Raw genomic sequence first — 13,905 nt, 5'->3', positions numbered from 1 at the left:
ACAGCTGGTGAGCTCTTTCTTCAACTTGTTCGATTACACATGCGAGGTGAAACTCCGTTACCCACAGACAGTGCTAACACCGATGCCAAACTGTTCTACAAGGTTCCTGGAAACTTCTGAGCTTACTGTTTCAGCCTTCCTTCCTGCCTTCCTTCCAACGTACTCATTCATTCACTCACTCATCCACCAGATATTTGTTGCGTATTTCCATGTTCCAGGCATTTGATATATATCGATGACTAGGAGAGTCGTGTCCTTTCCTTTGTGACATTTATTACAATAAACCAAAACCAGAGAATTCATTAAGTCATACCCATTTGGAGAAGCGCCCTGAGGAACCTGATGAGATGCAGGAATGGTGAGCCTGCTGGGAGAGGATGGATCAGGAAGGCCTCTCTGAAAGGGTGGCCTTACAGCCAAGACCTAAAGGATGAGAGGGATGGAAGCATGCAGAGTACAGGGAAGAGCACAGCAGACAGAGGGAACAGATATGCAAAGGCTCGTAGGTGGGAGGTAGCTTTAACGGGCTCGGCAGGAAAAAGGCCAGTGGAGATGATGCCTCATGAGGTGAGGGAGAGCTGACGTTGAAGAGGCAAGCACGGAGAGCTTGAGGCCCGGGAGGATGAATGTTATTGTAAGTGCAATGGGAATCTACTCAAGGGATTTAAGTGGGGAAGACGTGCTCTGACTTATGTCAGACAATGTGTGAAAAATAGATTGAGCTGGAGGAAAGGTGGAAAGGGCACATGGCAGAAACTGCAAAATGTCTCTCTGTAGCCATTCTCCCCTCCTTCCTAACTCGGAGAACTGCAGTTTTATTCTGGAGAGCAATGGGCCCAGTCAAAAAAGTATATTTCCCATTTTCCTTGTAGCTCGGCATGGCCACGTGTAATAATTCTGCACAACAAGACATAAATTGAAGCCTACTGAGGATCTTTGGGCAAATTTGCTTTCCTGCTCTAAAGGTGCAACCCCTTCCTCTTCCTTTCTTCCTCTCCTTTTTCTTATGTGATTCCAGCTTGTAAAAACAAGATGTGATGGCAGGAGCAACAGCAGCCCTCTTAGACAACTATCTAAGAAGGTTAATATTGATAGTATCACAGAAACCTCAGGCCTGACAGCCTTAAACCAATGAATCAGTGCCAACAAATCTGGGTTTCACTGGGTATAAAGAAAATGCTCCATTTGTTAAGATAAAGTTTGCTTGGGTTTTCTATTACTTACAAGTGGACACCATATTTAACTGACATAACAGGCTCTTATCATCGTTCAGGCAGCCTGCACTTGAATGGTGGCAGTGAAAATGAATAAAAGTGGGTCAATTTTGAATGTTGAAACAATGGGATTTCCTGCTGTCCTACATGTGGGCTTTGGTGGTGGGGGATGGTGGGTGTGAAAATTACTTACAGGATTTTGGTCTGCGAATTTATTAAAATGGGAAGGAAAAAACCAAAGAAGGACAGGTTTGAAGGCTAAAAGCAAGAATTTAAATGTTGATGTTTTACAGGTGAGGTACCTTAGTGTTATCTATGATAGTAATCTCCATTCTTGCGGTTTCCATGAGGTGGGATCTTCCTCCAAAATTCCTGGCCCTGCTCTAGCCCTTCATTCTCTTCTTTTTCAGGGAGCAAGTGAACCAGCCTGCCTGTACAGGGTACAGTGGGCCCTTGAACAACGCAGGTTTGAACTGTGCAGGTCCATTTATGTATACTACCATACTGCATCATACGTGCTTGCTTGAATCTGCGGATATGGAACTGGGGACAGGGAGGGCCGACTGTAAAGTTATACTCAGATTCTTCATCCTGCAGAGGGTCCAAGCCCCTAACCCCTGTGCGATGTTCGAGGGTCACCTGTACTCATTCCCGCCTGCTTCTCCACGTGTGATGTGGTACATACGGATACAGGCTCCACAGGAAGAAGCCTGTGGTCCTCGGAGCTGCCTGTGGCTGGATGCTCAACCCCCAGGTCCAGCATCAGGAAGCCCGTCATCGCTGCAGATCTCAACCCCATTATCCAATTCAGCTTTTATCAGGAGTAAAACACTGACGTTTGTGTCCCCACGTGCTGGACTTCTTTGTCTATCGCTCGTTGGTTTTACACTTAGGTTGGCTTCTACCTGTATAACATTAGACACATCCCATTCTTTCAGCCGCACGATGGGGGGCTTGTTTTTAACAAGTGCTTCTTTCAACGGGTATCGTAAGAAAAAACCAAAATCCCTCTCCTATTCTAATGTGTGGCTGCCTTCCTATCTTCCTTGTGAGAGTCAAGGATTGAGTCTTCCCTGCCCAGTGGGACTGTACACCGCACAGGAATAAGGATTTATCTCAAACTGACGCTAGTGAGCAAAAGGTAATCAGTGATCATTCTACTGTTCAGGCAGTTGGCTTCTTGCCATAACTTTGCAGGAACTGTATTATTAGAATGGTGTGGCCTTTCCCTCTCTCCCTTTTCTCTGCTACCAATCCACCCTACCCCACCTACTAATCAATTCTCTGCTTCCCTCCTTTAAAAGGTGGTCTGGGTGTTAGTGGACTTTAGCCTAGCCCTAGTAACCCCAACTTCAGAACTGCTGGGCATACACAGTCGGGTAAAAGGTCATTGCTCGCCACCAGGGAATCTAGGTAAGGTGGGCTGACAGTAGTCTCTATGAGATACAGCAGTTCCGTTTTTCCTTTTTTTTTTCTACAAAGACAGGGTGTCCCAGGTTGGTCTCATACTGGATACTTGGTCACTTATCAGAGTTTATGTTTGGGAGTTTCCTCACGTGACATTTTACACTGTGGCAAAAATGGTCTTTTGACAATGAAGTCATATAAAACACATTTACAGTTAAGATGCTGGTTTTTCATCCCCTCCTCTCTTTCCATCCTAATGGATACATTATGGCTGGGGTTTACACTGATGAAAGAGGTGATGGGCGTTCTGGCACATGATGTCATTGAAAATAATACGTATTCTCAGAGTGAATATGTAAATTGCATATGTTGCCATCCCGTGCGGGGTCCTGCACCTGGTGCGGAATGGAGCGCGGCACCGTTACAAGTGTCATTTAATAGCTTTTACCAAGCACGGGGCACATGAGCAGCTGTGAGGCGTGATGCCACTGTGACATTAACTACAGACGCAGAGTGCCCGGAAAAAAATATATGTCCTTTGTTTTGAATAGAGCCCTGGGTAATTTCCCTAACTATTGTTCTATGAGAAAAAGCCCCGTTTACTCCCTCTCATCAATTTAGGATCTGGACGTGAAAAATCACCGGCATCCAGTGGTTCAGGCAATTTGCTTTCCAAATGAAAAAAAGGACAAAAAATAATACTGCAGAAAAATCTCTACTCCTGAGTTGCCTGTGTTGACAGCCAAGGCTCACCTCAAATAAAGGATCCTGAGGAGGAGTCTTTCTGACCTTCTTTCTAAACAGAGCCCAAGGACAATGCGTGACAGTGTATTCAGGGGTGGCTTCTACTCTCAGCACGGGGAGGATGTACGGGTCTGGGTGTAGAGCCCGCAGGTGAGGGTGGCCACCCTGCAGGGGCGGTGTGAACTGCAGTGGGTCCAGCAGGCACCGAAGCAGCGTCTGTCTGCCCCGCCCTGGGGGCCAGGCGGGGTGTTCTGAGGAAAAGCTACAGAAATGCTGCTCACCTTGAGAAGTAAGCTCTCAGGGCGGGGTCCGTGTTCCTCCAAGTTGCCACAGGACATGAAATTGGTTATGAGGTTTTGCCATTCGATATGGAGTAAGATGGGAAATTATGGGACTACTTACCCCCAAATGAAAAAAAAAAAAAGAGTACATAAGAAAAGGCAACGTCGTGACAAAAGAGATGGCCCCCCAAAATCTTACTTACATTGAGTGAGGATCCCGGTTAAGGCATTTTTGAAATTCTCCTTGGCCTCCTCCATCTCCTGCTCATGGGTGGCTTTCTCGTTCATCAGCCGGCGGACATGGCTGTTGGCCGACTGCACCATGGAATAGAACTGGTTTGCGGACCGCCGGTTTACTTCCCCTCGCTCAATCCAGGACAGCAGCACTGTGATGGCCTCTGAAAACTTGCTATCGTCTGGAAATGCAAAACCACCAAGTCCAAATCACGCCCAGGAAAGATTTTGGTTTTCACTTTGGTTCCTCTCTAAAGGCAAAGCACGGTCCATCCTAATGGATATGTTTTCAGAACTTGACCTTGTGAGCTTTCCTGCGACTAATGGCTCCATCATCACTTAGCTTGTCTTCCCACATCTAGCTCCACGGCACTGCGCAACCACCCAAGAAACAAAGGGGTGGTTCACCCTCTCAATGAGCTCAGTTTTAGAAGATCTGTTCTGGGCATCCTTTGAAATACGGTACAACTGCACTCTTCCACCAAACCCAGATTTCTCCTTCTTAAGACGGGCTCGAAAAACTGTCATTCACCTATCTGGCCTCCAGTTGATTTCTTTATTCTTTCACCAGAAATAGCATACAGTGATACTAGTTTTCTGACTTAGAATCTGCTGAGTTATTGTCAAGATGTGGATGACAGATTAAATTACTTTTAAAAGTGGTTGTGATGTGAGATATTGTTCCCAAGGTGGTAGTAGGAATAGGTCAATTCTTATACTACTGCAGTTCAAAACTAATTTCACTTTAGGTTTAATAGAACATATTTGATTAGGCTGAAAACTAGAATATTTCCTTGTTTTCAACAAAAGAGGACCTGTTCCGGGGTGGTCAGTGTTTGCCTTGGAAGGCTACTGGAAACCCATTTGAACTTGGTTTGAGGGGTGTGTTGATGGGGGGAGGGGATGGGAGGTTCTACCTGTAAATAAGTGATAAAGTTTATTTCAAAGAAACCAATATACTTGCCCGTTCGCAAATAGTTACTGGAACAGATCTGTGTTTTACGACTGACTTGGAGGTGGAGAAGAAGCAAGTTTGAAGGAGATTAAGTTAACTGGAAGTGGAAGCTGTATGTCGGTTATTACAACGTTAATTGATCCCATTGCTGAAGGCTCACTGCGTATTTTCCAGACAAACTTGAGGAGACGAGCCTTTCATCCCTATTTTTTTACCCCCAAAAAGATGTGATTTAAGAGAACTATCCTAGAAACTAACACAACATTGTAAATTAACTATACTTCAATAAAAATTAAAAAAAAATCCTACATTTTCCAAGTAAACTGAGTAGAATCTGAGTTCTAAAACTAAGAAGCAAAATTAGACTAAAAGATTCAGATGCTTCTCACGCATTTGACAAATACTAAGTGACTACCATGTTCCCTCTACTAGAGGGACAGCAGAGACATCCTTGTACACTGTATGTGTCTATTCCATTGTTTATATATTATTATATTGTGTGCATACGTACACACACACACATACATACACACTCTAGATGAACAGACAGAGGGTGGTTCACATTTACTAAAGGAATTTTATTTTATTTTATTTTACTCACCAGAGGTTTTACAATCAACCACCGCTGTTGGTATTTTACACACCATACAAAGCCTGCATTCGCGGAGTGCTTTGTGAATCTGGCGGAGCGCTGTGGGAACACCGTGAGTACCTTTTCTCCCAGAGGCCCCCTTTCAGACCAGGGCACTTCACTGCTGTGGCTGCTTCCTGCCCAGGAGGTACGTGCACTGAGTGAAGGCAGGGTCGCTTGACCCAGCGCCCGTGGATTCTCCAGGATGGAAATCCTGCTGTTGATGGGCCACCGTCCCGGGCCCTCTCCCGCCTGGGTGGTGCCAGTCTGGGCTTGGGGATCAAAGCTTTACTCCTGGGCAAACCTGCCCCTTCTGCCCTCACGCTTTGATCCGAGGAGATAAGTGGCCTGGGGAAGGCCCACAGGGCGGCCCGCACGTGAAAGACTCAAGTTTCCCTGCCAATTTCAACCAACCCGCAACTGAGCGCGCACTTGTTCAGCGTCACAGCTGGTTTGCACAGTTTTGTTAACTCTGGAATTTCAGTCTGAGTTCAACCCTCAGCGAACTCCAGCTGCACGGGGTTCTTATTTCATGGACCAGAGCGGCTTGTATAAGATAGAATCCATCACACAACTTAACACTGCGTTCAACCCGTGGAGAGGCCCATAATTCAGCATTATGCTTGTGGAAGCCCCACTGCGACCCTTACAGTCAGAATAAATTCTGTCTCTCTCCCTCTCTCTGCGTCTCTGCAGATATGTGTTAGGAGAATGGGCCTCCGAAAAGACAGCAGAAATCAACCTAATGCTTATAAGAAATCTTTTCTTTTTTTTCTCCCCCTCTTAAAAAATAACAACAACAGAAAAGAGAACTCTGACTTCATGAACCATATTTCCCCCTTGCTGTGACTTGCATCTCTATGTAACACAGAGAAAAATCCTAGACGTTTTCATTATGGGGCTTCCAAGGAGAGAGAGAGCGAGCAACGGGGTCCCATCTTTCTTTCACCCTCGCAGGGGCGCAGTTTTTTCTTCTCTTGCTTGTGGTTACACAGTCCATAAATACCCTAATTTACTGTCAGGAAGAACACACTTAAATTTTAAAAATGCATGTTTCCTTGAATGACCTAAGAGCCAATTTTTATCGTTCTTCACTCTTAGACCTAAAGCATAAGTTCACCAGATCAGAGCTAATTGATAGTTTTCAGAAAGAGAGACAGCAATTTTAGGATTAAGCAACTGAAAATACACAGTTGAAAAAGTAAGTAGGCAAGAGACTTTCTAACATTGTAACAAGTAATAGTAGGCAGAATTCCATTTTCTCAGTATATATGAATAAAATAAAATATACATTATATACTGTATATATCTCATATATACATATATATATATTGCTTAGTACATAGTTTTGAAAACTCCCAATTTCATCCTCGTTACTGAACTTTCTGAGGCGGGCTGGTGGATGACTGACGTACTGACGTTCAAATTAACTGTGAAAACATTAGCTAACGAATGACTGGTTAAGTCTAGTCGATGTCTGTTGCCATGTAAGACGTGACTTTATATTAAATGAAGACGAAGCCAGCAGCTCCCCCTGAACGGCTACAGGAGGGTGTTGGGAGCGGTCATTTTCAATACCCAAATGAAAATTCAATTCTGGATTCAGGGGAAAGATCACAGAGAAAACAGAAAACAATATAAACTAATTTAAACAGGATTTAGATTGCGGCACTCTTAAAACTATTCATGCGGAAATAAATTAACACGGCTCATAAAAATCACATCAAAGACGCACTTATAAAAATTCCAAATACTTTCTGTGAACATGCGTGGGTTCAACTCTGAACATGGGTGCCCTTCAGAAACTAGAATGTGCAGACATACCTTCTCCACACAAAGAATTGGGAAAATTGGCATATTTTGGAGTGACTATGGACCATTTGCTCATTAAAAATTGCCCAATGTTTTCTAATCAGCGTCTTCACAATGTCACACCTGGGCTACTGCCACTGTTTGCTCCATGGCCTCCCTTGAGCTGCAGTTTCCCCTTCAATCCGTTCGCCATTCCTTTGTCACACTCCTCTTTGTTAAGGACCATGGCCTTGTCTCCCTGCTTTAGCATGTACTGTGCACTCATCCTAGGGGCCCCGGAACTCCTGGTCTACCCGGCTAACTGTTAATGCTTCCCTCAAGAGTCAGCCTAAGTGCCTTTCATAAAGGAAGCTTTTCTGCAATCCTAACATGAATTCGGTGTCCCTTTGCTACGTTTCCACAATTCCCTACATATCCTGCTATGAAAACATTAGTCACTCTATACAGTAATCATTGGTTCATGTATCCACTGGCCCTCCAGTTCTGAGGGGTCAACGTGAGAAGAAAACTTCCAAAACATATTTCAGTCTTCTGCTCACTCTGAGTTTTTCCCTTCGTAGTTTCTTTCATTATACTCTATTCCTAATAGATCTGCAGTGCATTAGTGCTGGAAAGTTACAGCAAATCCAGTGGTCAAAAGTTGGGAAATACCAGTTGATAATAAACATTTTAATTTCAGGTTGAAGAGTGTTTTCACATTGTCTACCAGAGATAAATGTTCTCACGGCACTTAAGCTGGCTGGTCCTTTCATCCTCCAGGCCTCCGAGGTTATTCCCATAAGCAATGAAAGTTAAGAGAGATATCAGATAATTACACAGAAGCAGAGCTTTCCACAGTAAGCTAATCAGCTTATCCAATGACTTAAAAATCTTTTTGAAAGTTTTTTTTTTTTTTTTTTAAATTCTGGAAGGTAATAACCCTTGCATTTAGCTTTGAATTTAGCTTTTTAATTCTGGGAAGGTGATAACCTTTGTATTCAGCTTCGTGAGGACTAAATAATATTATAATGATGATCACACTTCAGTATCTGAATCCATACCCATCTTATTTCATTTCTCATCACCTCCCTCCCTACCCCTCTTCTCCACGTTTACTGAGCACGGGGCACGTAGGAGGCATTCTAAAAATTGCACATGGCAAACATCTTTGCTAGTCAAAAACCACAAGCGTGAGCCTCGTTTGGGGGCTTATCAAAAACGTAGCCTCACCCTCCTCAGGCCTCCAGACTCAGAATCTGCATCCTAGTCCAAGCGTTTCATATGCACATTGAAACTGGAGAAGCACTAGAAGAAATCACTCAATAAAAGCCAGGGAAACTGGTGAGGAGCTCACCTAAGTTAAAAGATAATGAAAACCTGAAATGGAAAGTAGCATCTGAGAGAGTGGCGAATACTGAAAGGCTCTGATGTGATTCTCATGAGCTTTGTGAATCCCTGTCCCCAAACCCTCCACCCCCATTTAAAGAAGAGCTGCTTAAACGTCAGTCATCTTCATCCCAGAAAAAAATGTGAAAAAAAAATGTCAAAGTCTTGGAAATGGGCACAGAGACTGCAGACCCTTTCAATGGAATGCTGGGCTAGAGGATCCTCTCCACCCGCCTCTGGCATTATCTGATTTCCCAGGGATGTGAATCTCTAATTGTTATTGACTAGGCTATTTTACAACTCTTTAGGGACAGAAGACAAATTGTGAAAAGGCACAACAATGCAAATAATTCTTCTCTGTAACAATGTAAATGAATTTTTGTCCAGAAGAAAATATGTCTTTACAAAGCAAACTCTCTTTTGAACCAGTTTTAACATCTTACTCATTCTCTCATTATTTAGTGAGTTAAGTAAAATCACTGATACAGGCTCATTTTGTATTTCTTCTCCCTCTTTGGGTGCACAGGGAGATCTGGCCCTGAATTTCAGAACAATAAGTGTGACAAGAGCCAGGCCATGAGCCCTGAATATGAAAACTGAAGTGGGCTGGAGTAGCCTGATTGCTGGTGGGTCTAGAAGGGAATGACAGGAAGGGAGATTCCACGTTTGAACAAAATGTCTCGAGAATGAGGGAAAAAAGGAAGACATCCTACAACACTTTTCTTTCCACAGAAATGGGGACACACACACACACACACACACACACACACAGAATGAGTGGTATGTCTATACAGCTGTCCCTGATTTCTAGCTTCTATGATAGGTGGAAATAACTTATAGTGTACAGTCACATACTGATTCAGGTAGAATGGGCATTCCAGGACGGCACTGCTACGACAACATTCCCAAAATTTCACTATGTGTACCTAAAACTTAGACATCCCTAAACAAATCTCCATTCTCTGGCTGCTCAATTAACCATCAAGAGGGGTGGGACCTCACCTAGCCTTCAAATCACTGATAGTGTGAAAGGCTACATAAATGTTAATACTTCCCCCTTTACCCTCGACATTACCTACAAGTTCACTTACACACACACGGACACACACACACACACACAATCTCTCCAACAATTCAGTACCTGTGAAAATGAGAAAATTCAGCGGGGACAACATAATCATGCACTGATTATTCCTGTTTTGGATCAGGTAAAATGTTTCTAGTTGAAATGGTCTATCTTGCCTTGTGAAGGTCAGTAACGTCCAAGGACGTGATTCTCAAACAGGTTCCCGTGCTTCATATTTCCTTTGCCCTGAGAAGGAAGCCTGGCTTCTAGCTAATGGAACTTCGACTTGGCTCAGAGCATTATTGATTTTTTTAGTTTCTCAGAACCATAAATATTGACAACCATCTCAGCAAGATGCTGGCAACCACTTCCGCAGTTTCTCCCTCTGGCAGGCTGATCGGGGGCCATTCTGTATGCACATCAGAGACTAGTTCTCAGAAATGACAAATGCTGATCGCAGGAAGACTGTATCCTGGATGACATATCAGGGAATCCCAAGGACAATGCTTGCAAAGCTTTGTCAAAACTTCACCTGATTCAGAGAGGAACTCGTCATTCATCATATAATGAAAGATTATGTGAAGCTTTCCAAAGGGGGAAAAAGTACACAAGAACTTTTAAATGCTCTTTCCAGGAGAAATCCCCAGTGAATCAGGAGATCATCTTTCCTCACTGTCTAATCAATCTCTCCCTTCCACAGTCCAAACACGGGGCTCCTCCAGGGGTGGATGGTCTGTGTTAGACAAAGAGAAATTCATTATCTCATCTGCCTGGTGCTACTGTTTCCAATAAAGTGTAATTATGGTGGTATTGAGCTGCTTCTCACTTTCTCAAAGCCGTGCTACAAACTTTGGATCTGTGAGCAGTTACTTCCCAGTCAGTCTTCACTAAGTTGAACTGTCTCGGAACAATGTCTATGTAATCAGCAGGGTGCCCGCTAATCTTCTTTTTTAGAATTTGTATGAACCATAATGGACACTGGGTGCTCAGTGCCTCAGACGCTACACCATTACAACTCAGAAGACCCAGGGACCACTGGATCGGGGCTACCGGGTCCCAGAAAGTCACCCCTCTCTCACCCCACCTCTGCCAGGCTGGGTTGCCTACCACTCCCGGGCTAGCATGCTGCACTTCCCATGCATAATAGTGGGAAGAGCTTTGTAATTGCCTCTGTCACTCAAGAAACCTAAACTACACCTAAACTCTGTGAGGCAGGGGCTTTGTGTGCTGCTTCCCTGGCATCACAGTGTCAGGGATATGGCAAAGAGCTCAGCGAATACTTGTGGAGTGAGTGGAATGATGGCCGAGGGCACACCGCACTTCCCTACACTTCCCATCATGCCTGGTAGCACTGCTGGCCGGAAATGCAACACGCTCATAGCTCCAAACAGCTAAGAAAGAGAGACAGGAATTAATTTACTGAGCATCTACTGTACGCATAGTTTTACCACCGGGCGGGATATGGAGGTCCTTGTCGGTTATAGTAAAGACTTGGCCAGTACAGATTTTGCTGGATAAAGCTGATTTTCCACAAGAAAATTGTAAGGCTAAACGAGTATGGTGTAAAATGGGGGAAAAAATGCTTGTAATAAACCTGAGATAGCAAGATTTCTCAGGGGAGGAAAAAAAGTCAAATCCAATTAGGTATTTTCAGATTGTATTTCCATTTCCTTTCTGATCCGGGCTTTTTTTTACCGGAGGTCTTGATGGCGTTTTACATCCCCACATCAAGGAAATCATCTTCAGGGAAACAGTGTCCCTGGCTCCTGCTGTCTGGCTCTGCAGCCTTATCAGGAGCAAGGAGTGGATTTCCTCTCAGAGGCAGCCAATTTCCTAAGCAATTAAATGCTGTTTATACTCCAAACTCTGTGCTTGGGTTGAAATTGTCATGCTTGATATTACCTGACTGTTGCCTAAGATGTCGCCCCATCTAGCTCATTTTACTGTAACTGCCATCTATTAAAATTTCCAATCTGTTCTCTCCTCAAGGGATCACACAGTACTTGGCAAAAGTACGGCTTCTAAATTCTTCAAATTATACTCATCTATATAAATATACAGTTTTGAAACGGCACGGTTTGCAAATGACTTTACCAAACTGACTTCCCAATCTGCTATCCTTTAACAGGAAAGGCAATGCTGTGGAACTCTTACACGCAAAGACACTTCTGTGCTGGTTTCTTAAAAAGAACCTAACGTAGATGCCAAACTTTCCTGAAACTCCTCCACGGGGTCATGGCGCCAAGGTGCTAGTTTTTGTCACTTCTAGGTGTGGACACGATCGAATACAGTTTAGCTGACGTAGCTCATTAGGTGAGGTGATACTACACAATGTACTGGATATTAAAGAAAAAATTATTTGTTCCAAAATCAACATTCCTGCTTGAGAATGTTGCTCTTTCTCATTCTGCCCACTCCTTATGGATTCTAGTCTGAATGGAAAAGTGAGGACGTCTGCATGTGCATTTTACGTGCTTTTTATTAAAGGGACAGCCACAGCCTATGATGGTAAGACACGCCTTCTCGGAGCAGCAGAGCATATGCCAAGGGCATCAGTAAGAGGTGCTCTATGGTTACGTCAACTAAGGAAGGTTCTACAAGGATCAGGTCATTAGCCACTGCAGTCGCTGACCTTCAACACACCCTGAAAGGAATTCAGGGCAGAGAAAAGGAATGCGGCACTCTGTGCTCTGGGGAAACTGGAAGAACAGGCTTCCACATGGGTAGATCTTTTCAGAAGAAACTTTTATGAACCCAAATTCTTGCATCTTCCCATACTCAGAAAAGTACTAAAGCCATTAACTAAGATATCTGTTCCTTGCGACTAGCAGCATCCTTCTCCTGTGTGCTTGGGTACAGGCACCCCCTTCACCAAAATCACATATATACTGACTTCCTCCGTTACCTCTTTGGAAAATTTCCTCAGAGCTGAGAGGCTGTCCCCTGAGCTAGAGTCCTCAATAAGACACTGAATAAACTCAACTCACAGCTCTTACAATGTGAGGTTTTTGTTTTTTTTTTTTCCCCCAAGTCAACAGTTTCAGTGGCAACTGCATCTGATTAGGGGCTCCCAAGGCTGGAGCAGGGGATGGGGGCTAGAAGCAGAAGTCTTTTTTTTTTTTTTTAAATGCCTTTTTTTTTTTTTTTTTTTTTTTTGCGGTACGCGGGCCTCTCCCGTTGCAGAGCACAGGCTCTGGACACGCAGGCTCAGTGGCCACGGCTCACAGGCCCAGCCGCTCCGCAGCGTGTGGGATCTTCCCGGACCGGGGCACGAACCCGTGTCCCCTGCACCGGCAGGCGGACTCTCAACCACTGCGCCACCAGGGAAGCCCTTAAATGCTTTTTTAAAGAAACAGAATGTCAACTTCCTATCTTCCTAAAATAGGTTTCAGGCAGCTTTTCATATTTCCTTTAGTGAAAACATCCAATCCACTTTAAACACTGCCAGCTATGCTCTAAAACACTCCAAGGATCAATCGCATCTCTCCTCTCCTAATGACTTCTCCACTGTTTATGGAATAAAACCCAAATGCGGTGGCAGCCCTCGGGCCTTCACCATCTGGCCTCAGGCTGCTTTCCTAGCTTCACCTTCGCTCTGTTCCCCCGAGGAGGCGACTTGCCTTTCTCCGCCTGTGCCCAATTCCCCTCTGCCTCCTTCTGTCTTTACTCTTTGAGCTCCAGCCTCTGACAAGAATGTCTTTAGGCCCTTTCTTCTTCTGGGGAAACAAATCTTGTTTATCCTGCAAGGTTCAAGTTCTGCCTCCTCTGTGAAGACTTTCTTGACACTGTCATCAACACCACTCACACTTGTCCGTGAGTTCCCAAAGCATGTTTCTCATATGTTGGTTGACAACCATGTCATTGGCTTTGTATTACAGTTCACTGTGGCCAGCGACCATGACCTGTTTTTTCATCGAAACCTGACACGCCCAACAGACGGAGGAGGGTGTGACCATCACTTGCCTGTAAGTGCACCCATGTTGCTGGAGTCAAACAACTCTGCTCAATAATGGATCAGAACTGACACACATGTCATCCTAACTTCCAAATCTGGCCTCTCCCCAGTCATCTGTAGTTCACTGTGGCAGGTACTAAAGCCTCCGTCTCTCTGTCTTTATCCCCCAGGGCCTCAAACCCGGGAGAGGAGCACAGAAAACAGTCAAAGAAATGACACGTGCCCACTTCTAGTTCTAATT

The 13,905-nt window shown here is 44.4% G+C and overlaps 1 protein-coding gene across 12 annotated transcripts in view; it reads right to left on the bottom strand.

The window, feature by feature from the left end:
• Positions 1-13,905, bottom strand: part of ENOX1 (ecto-NOX disulfide-thiol exchanger 1) — a 610,449-nt gene that overhangs the window by 134,559 nt on the left and 461,985 nt on the right. For all 12 annotated transcript variants that reach the window (XM_073795222.1, XM_073795221.1, XM_073795223.1 and 9 more), the window contains one exon: positions 3,850-4,062. In XM_073795222.1, the coding sequence (XP_073651323.1) occupies positions 3,850-4,062 (213 nt within the window). The remainder of the gene's footprint in view (positions 1-3,849; positions 4,063-13,905) is intronic.

This window comes from Tursiops truncatus, chromosome 18, assembly GCF_011762595.2.
Source record: "Tursiops truncatus isolate mTurTru1 chromosome 18, mTurTru1.mat.Y, whole genome shotgun sequence".
Classification (NCBI taxonomy): Eukaryota; Metazoa; Chordata; class Mammalia; order Artiodactyla; family Delphinidae; genus Tursiops; species Tursiops truncatus.
This window is presented reverse-complemented; position numbering and strand designations above follow the sequence as displayed.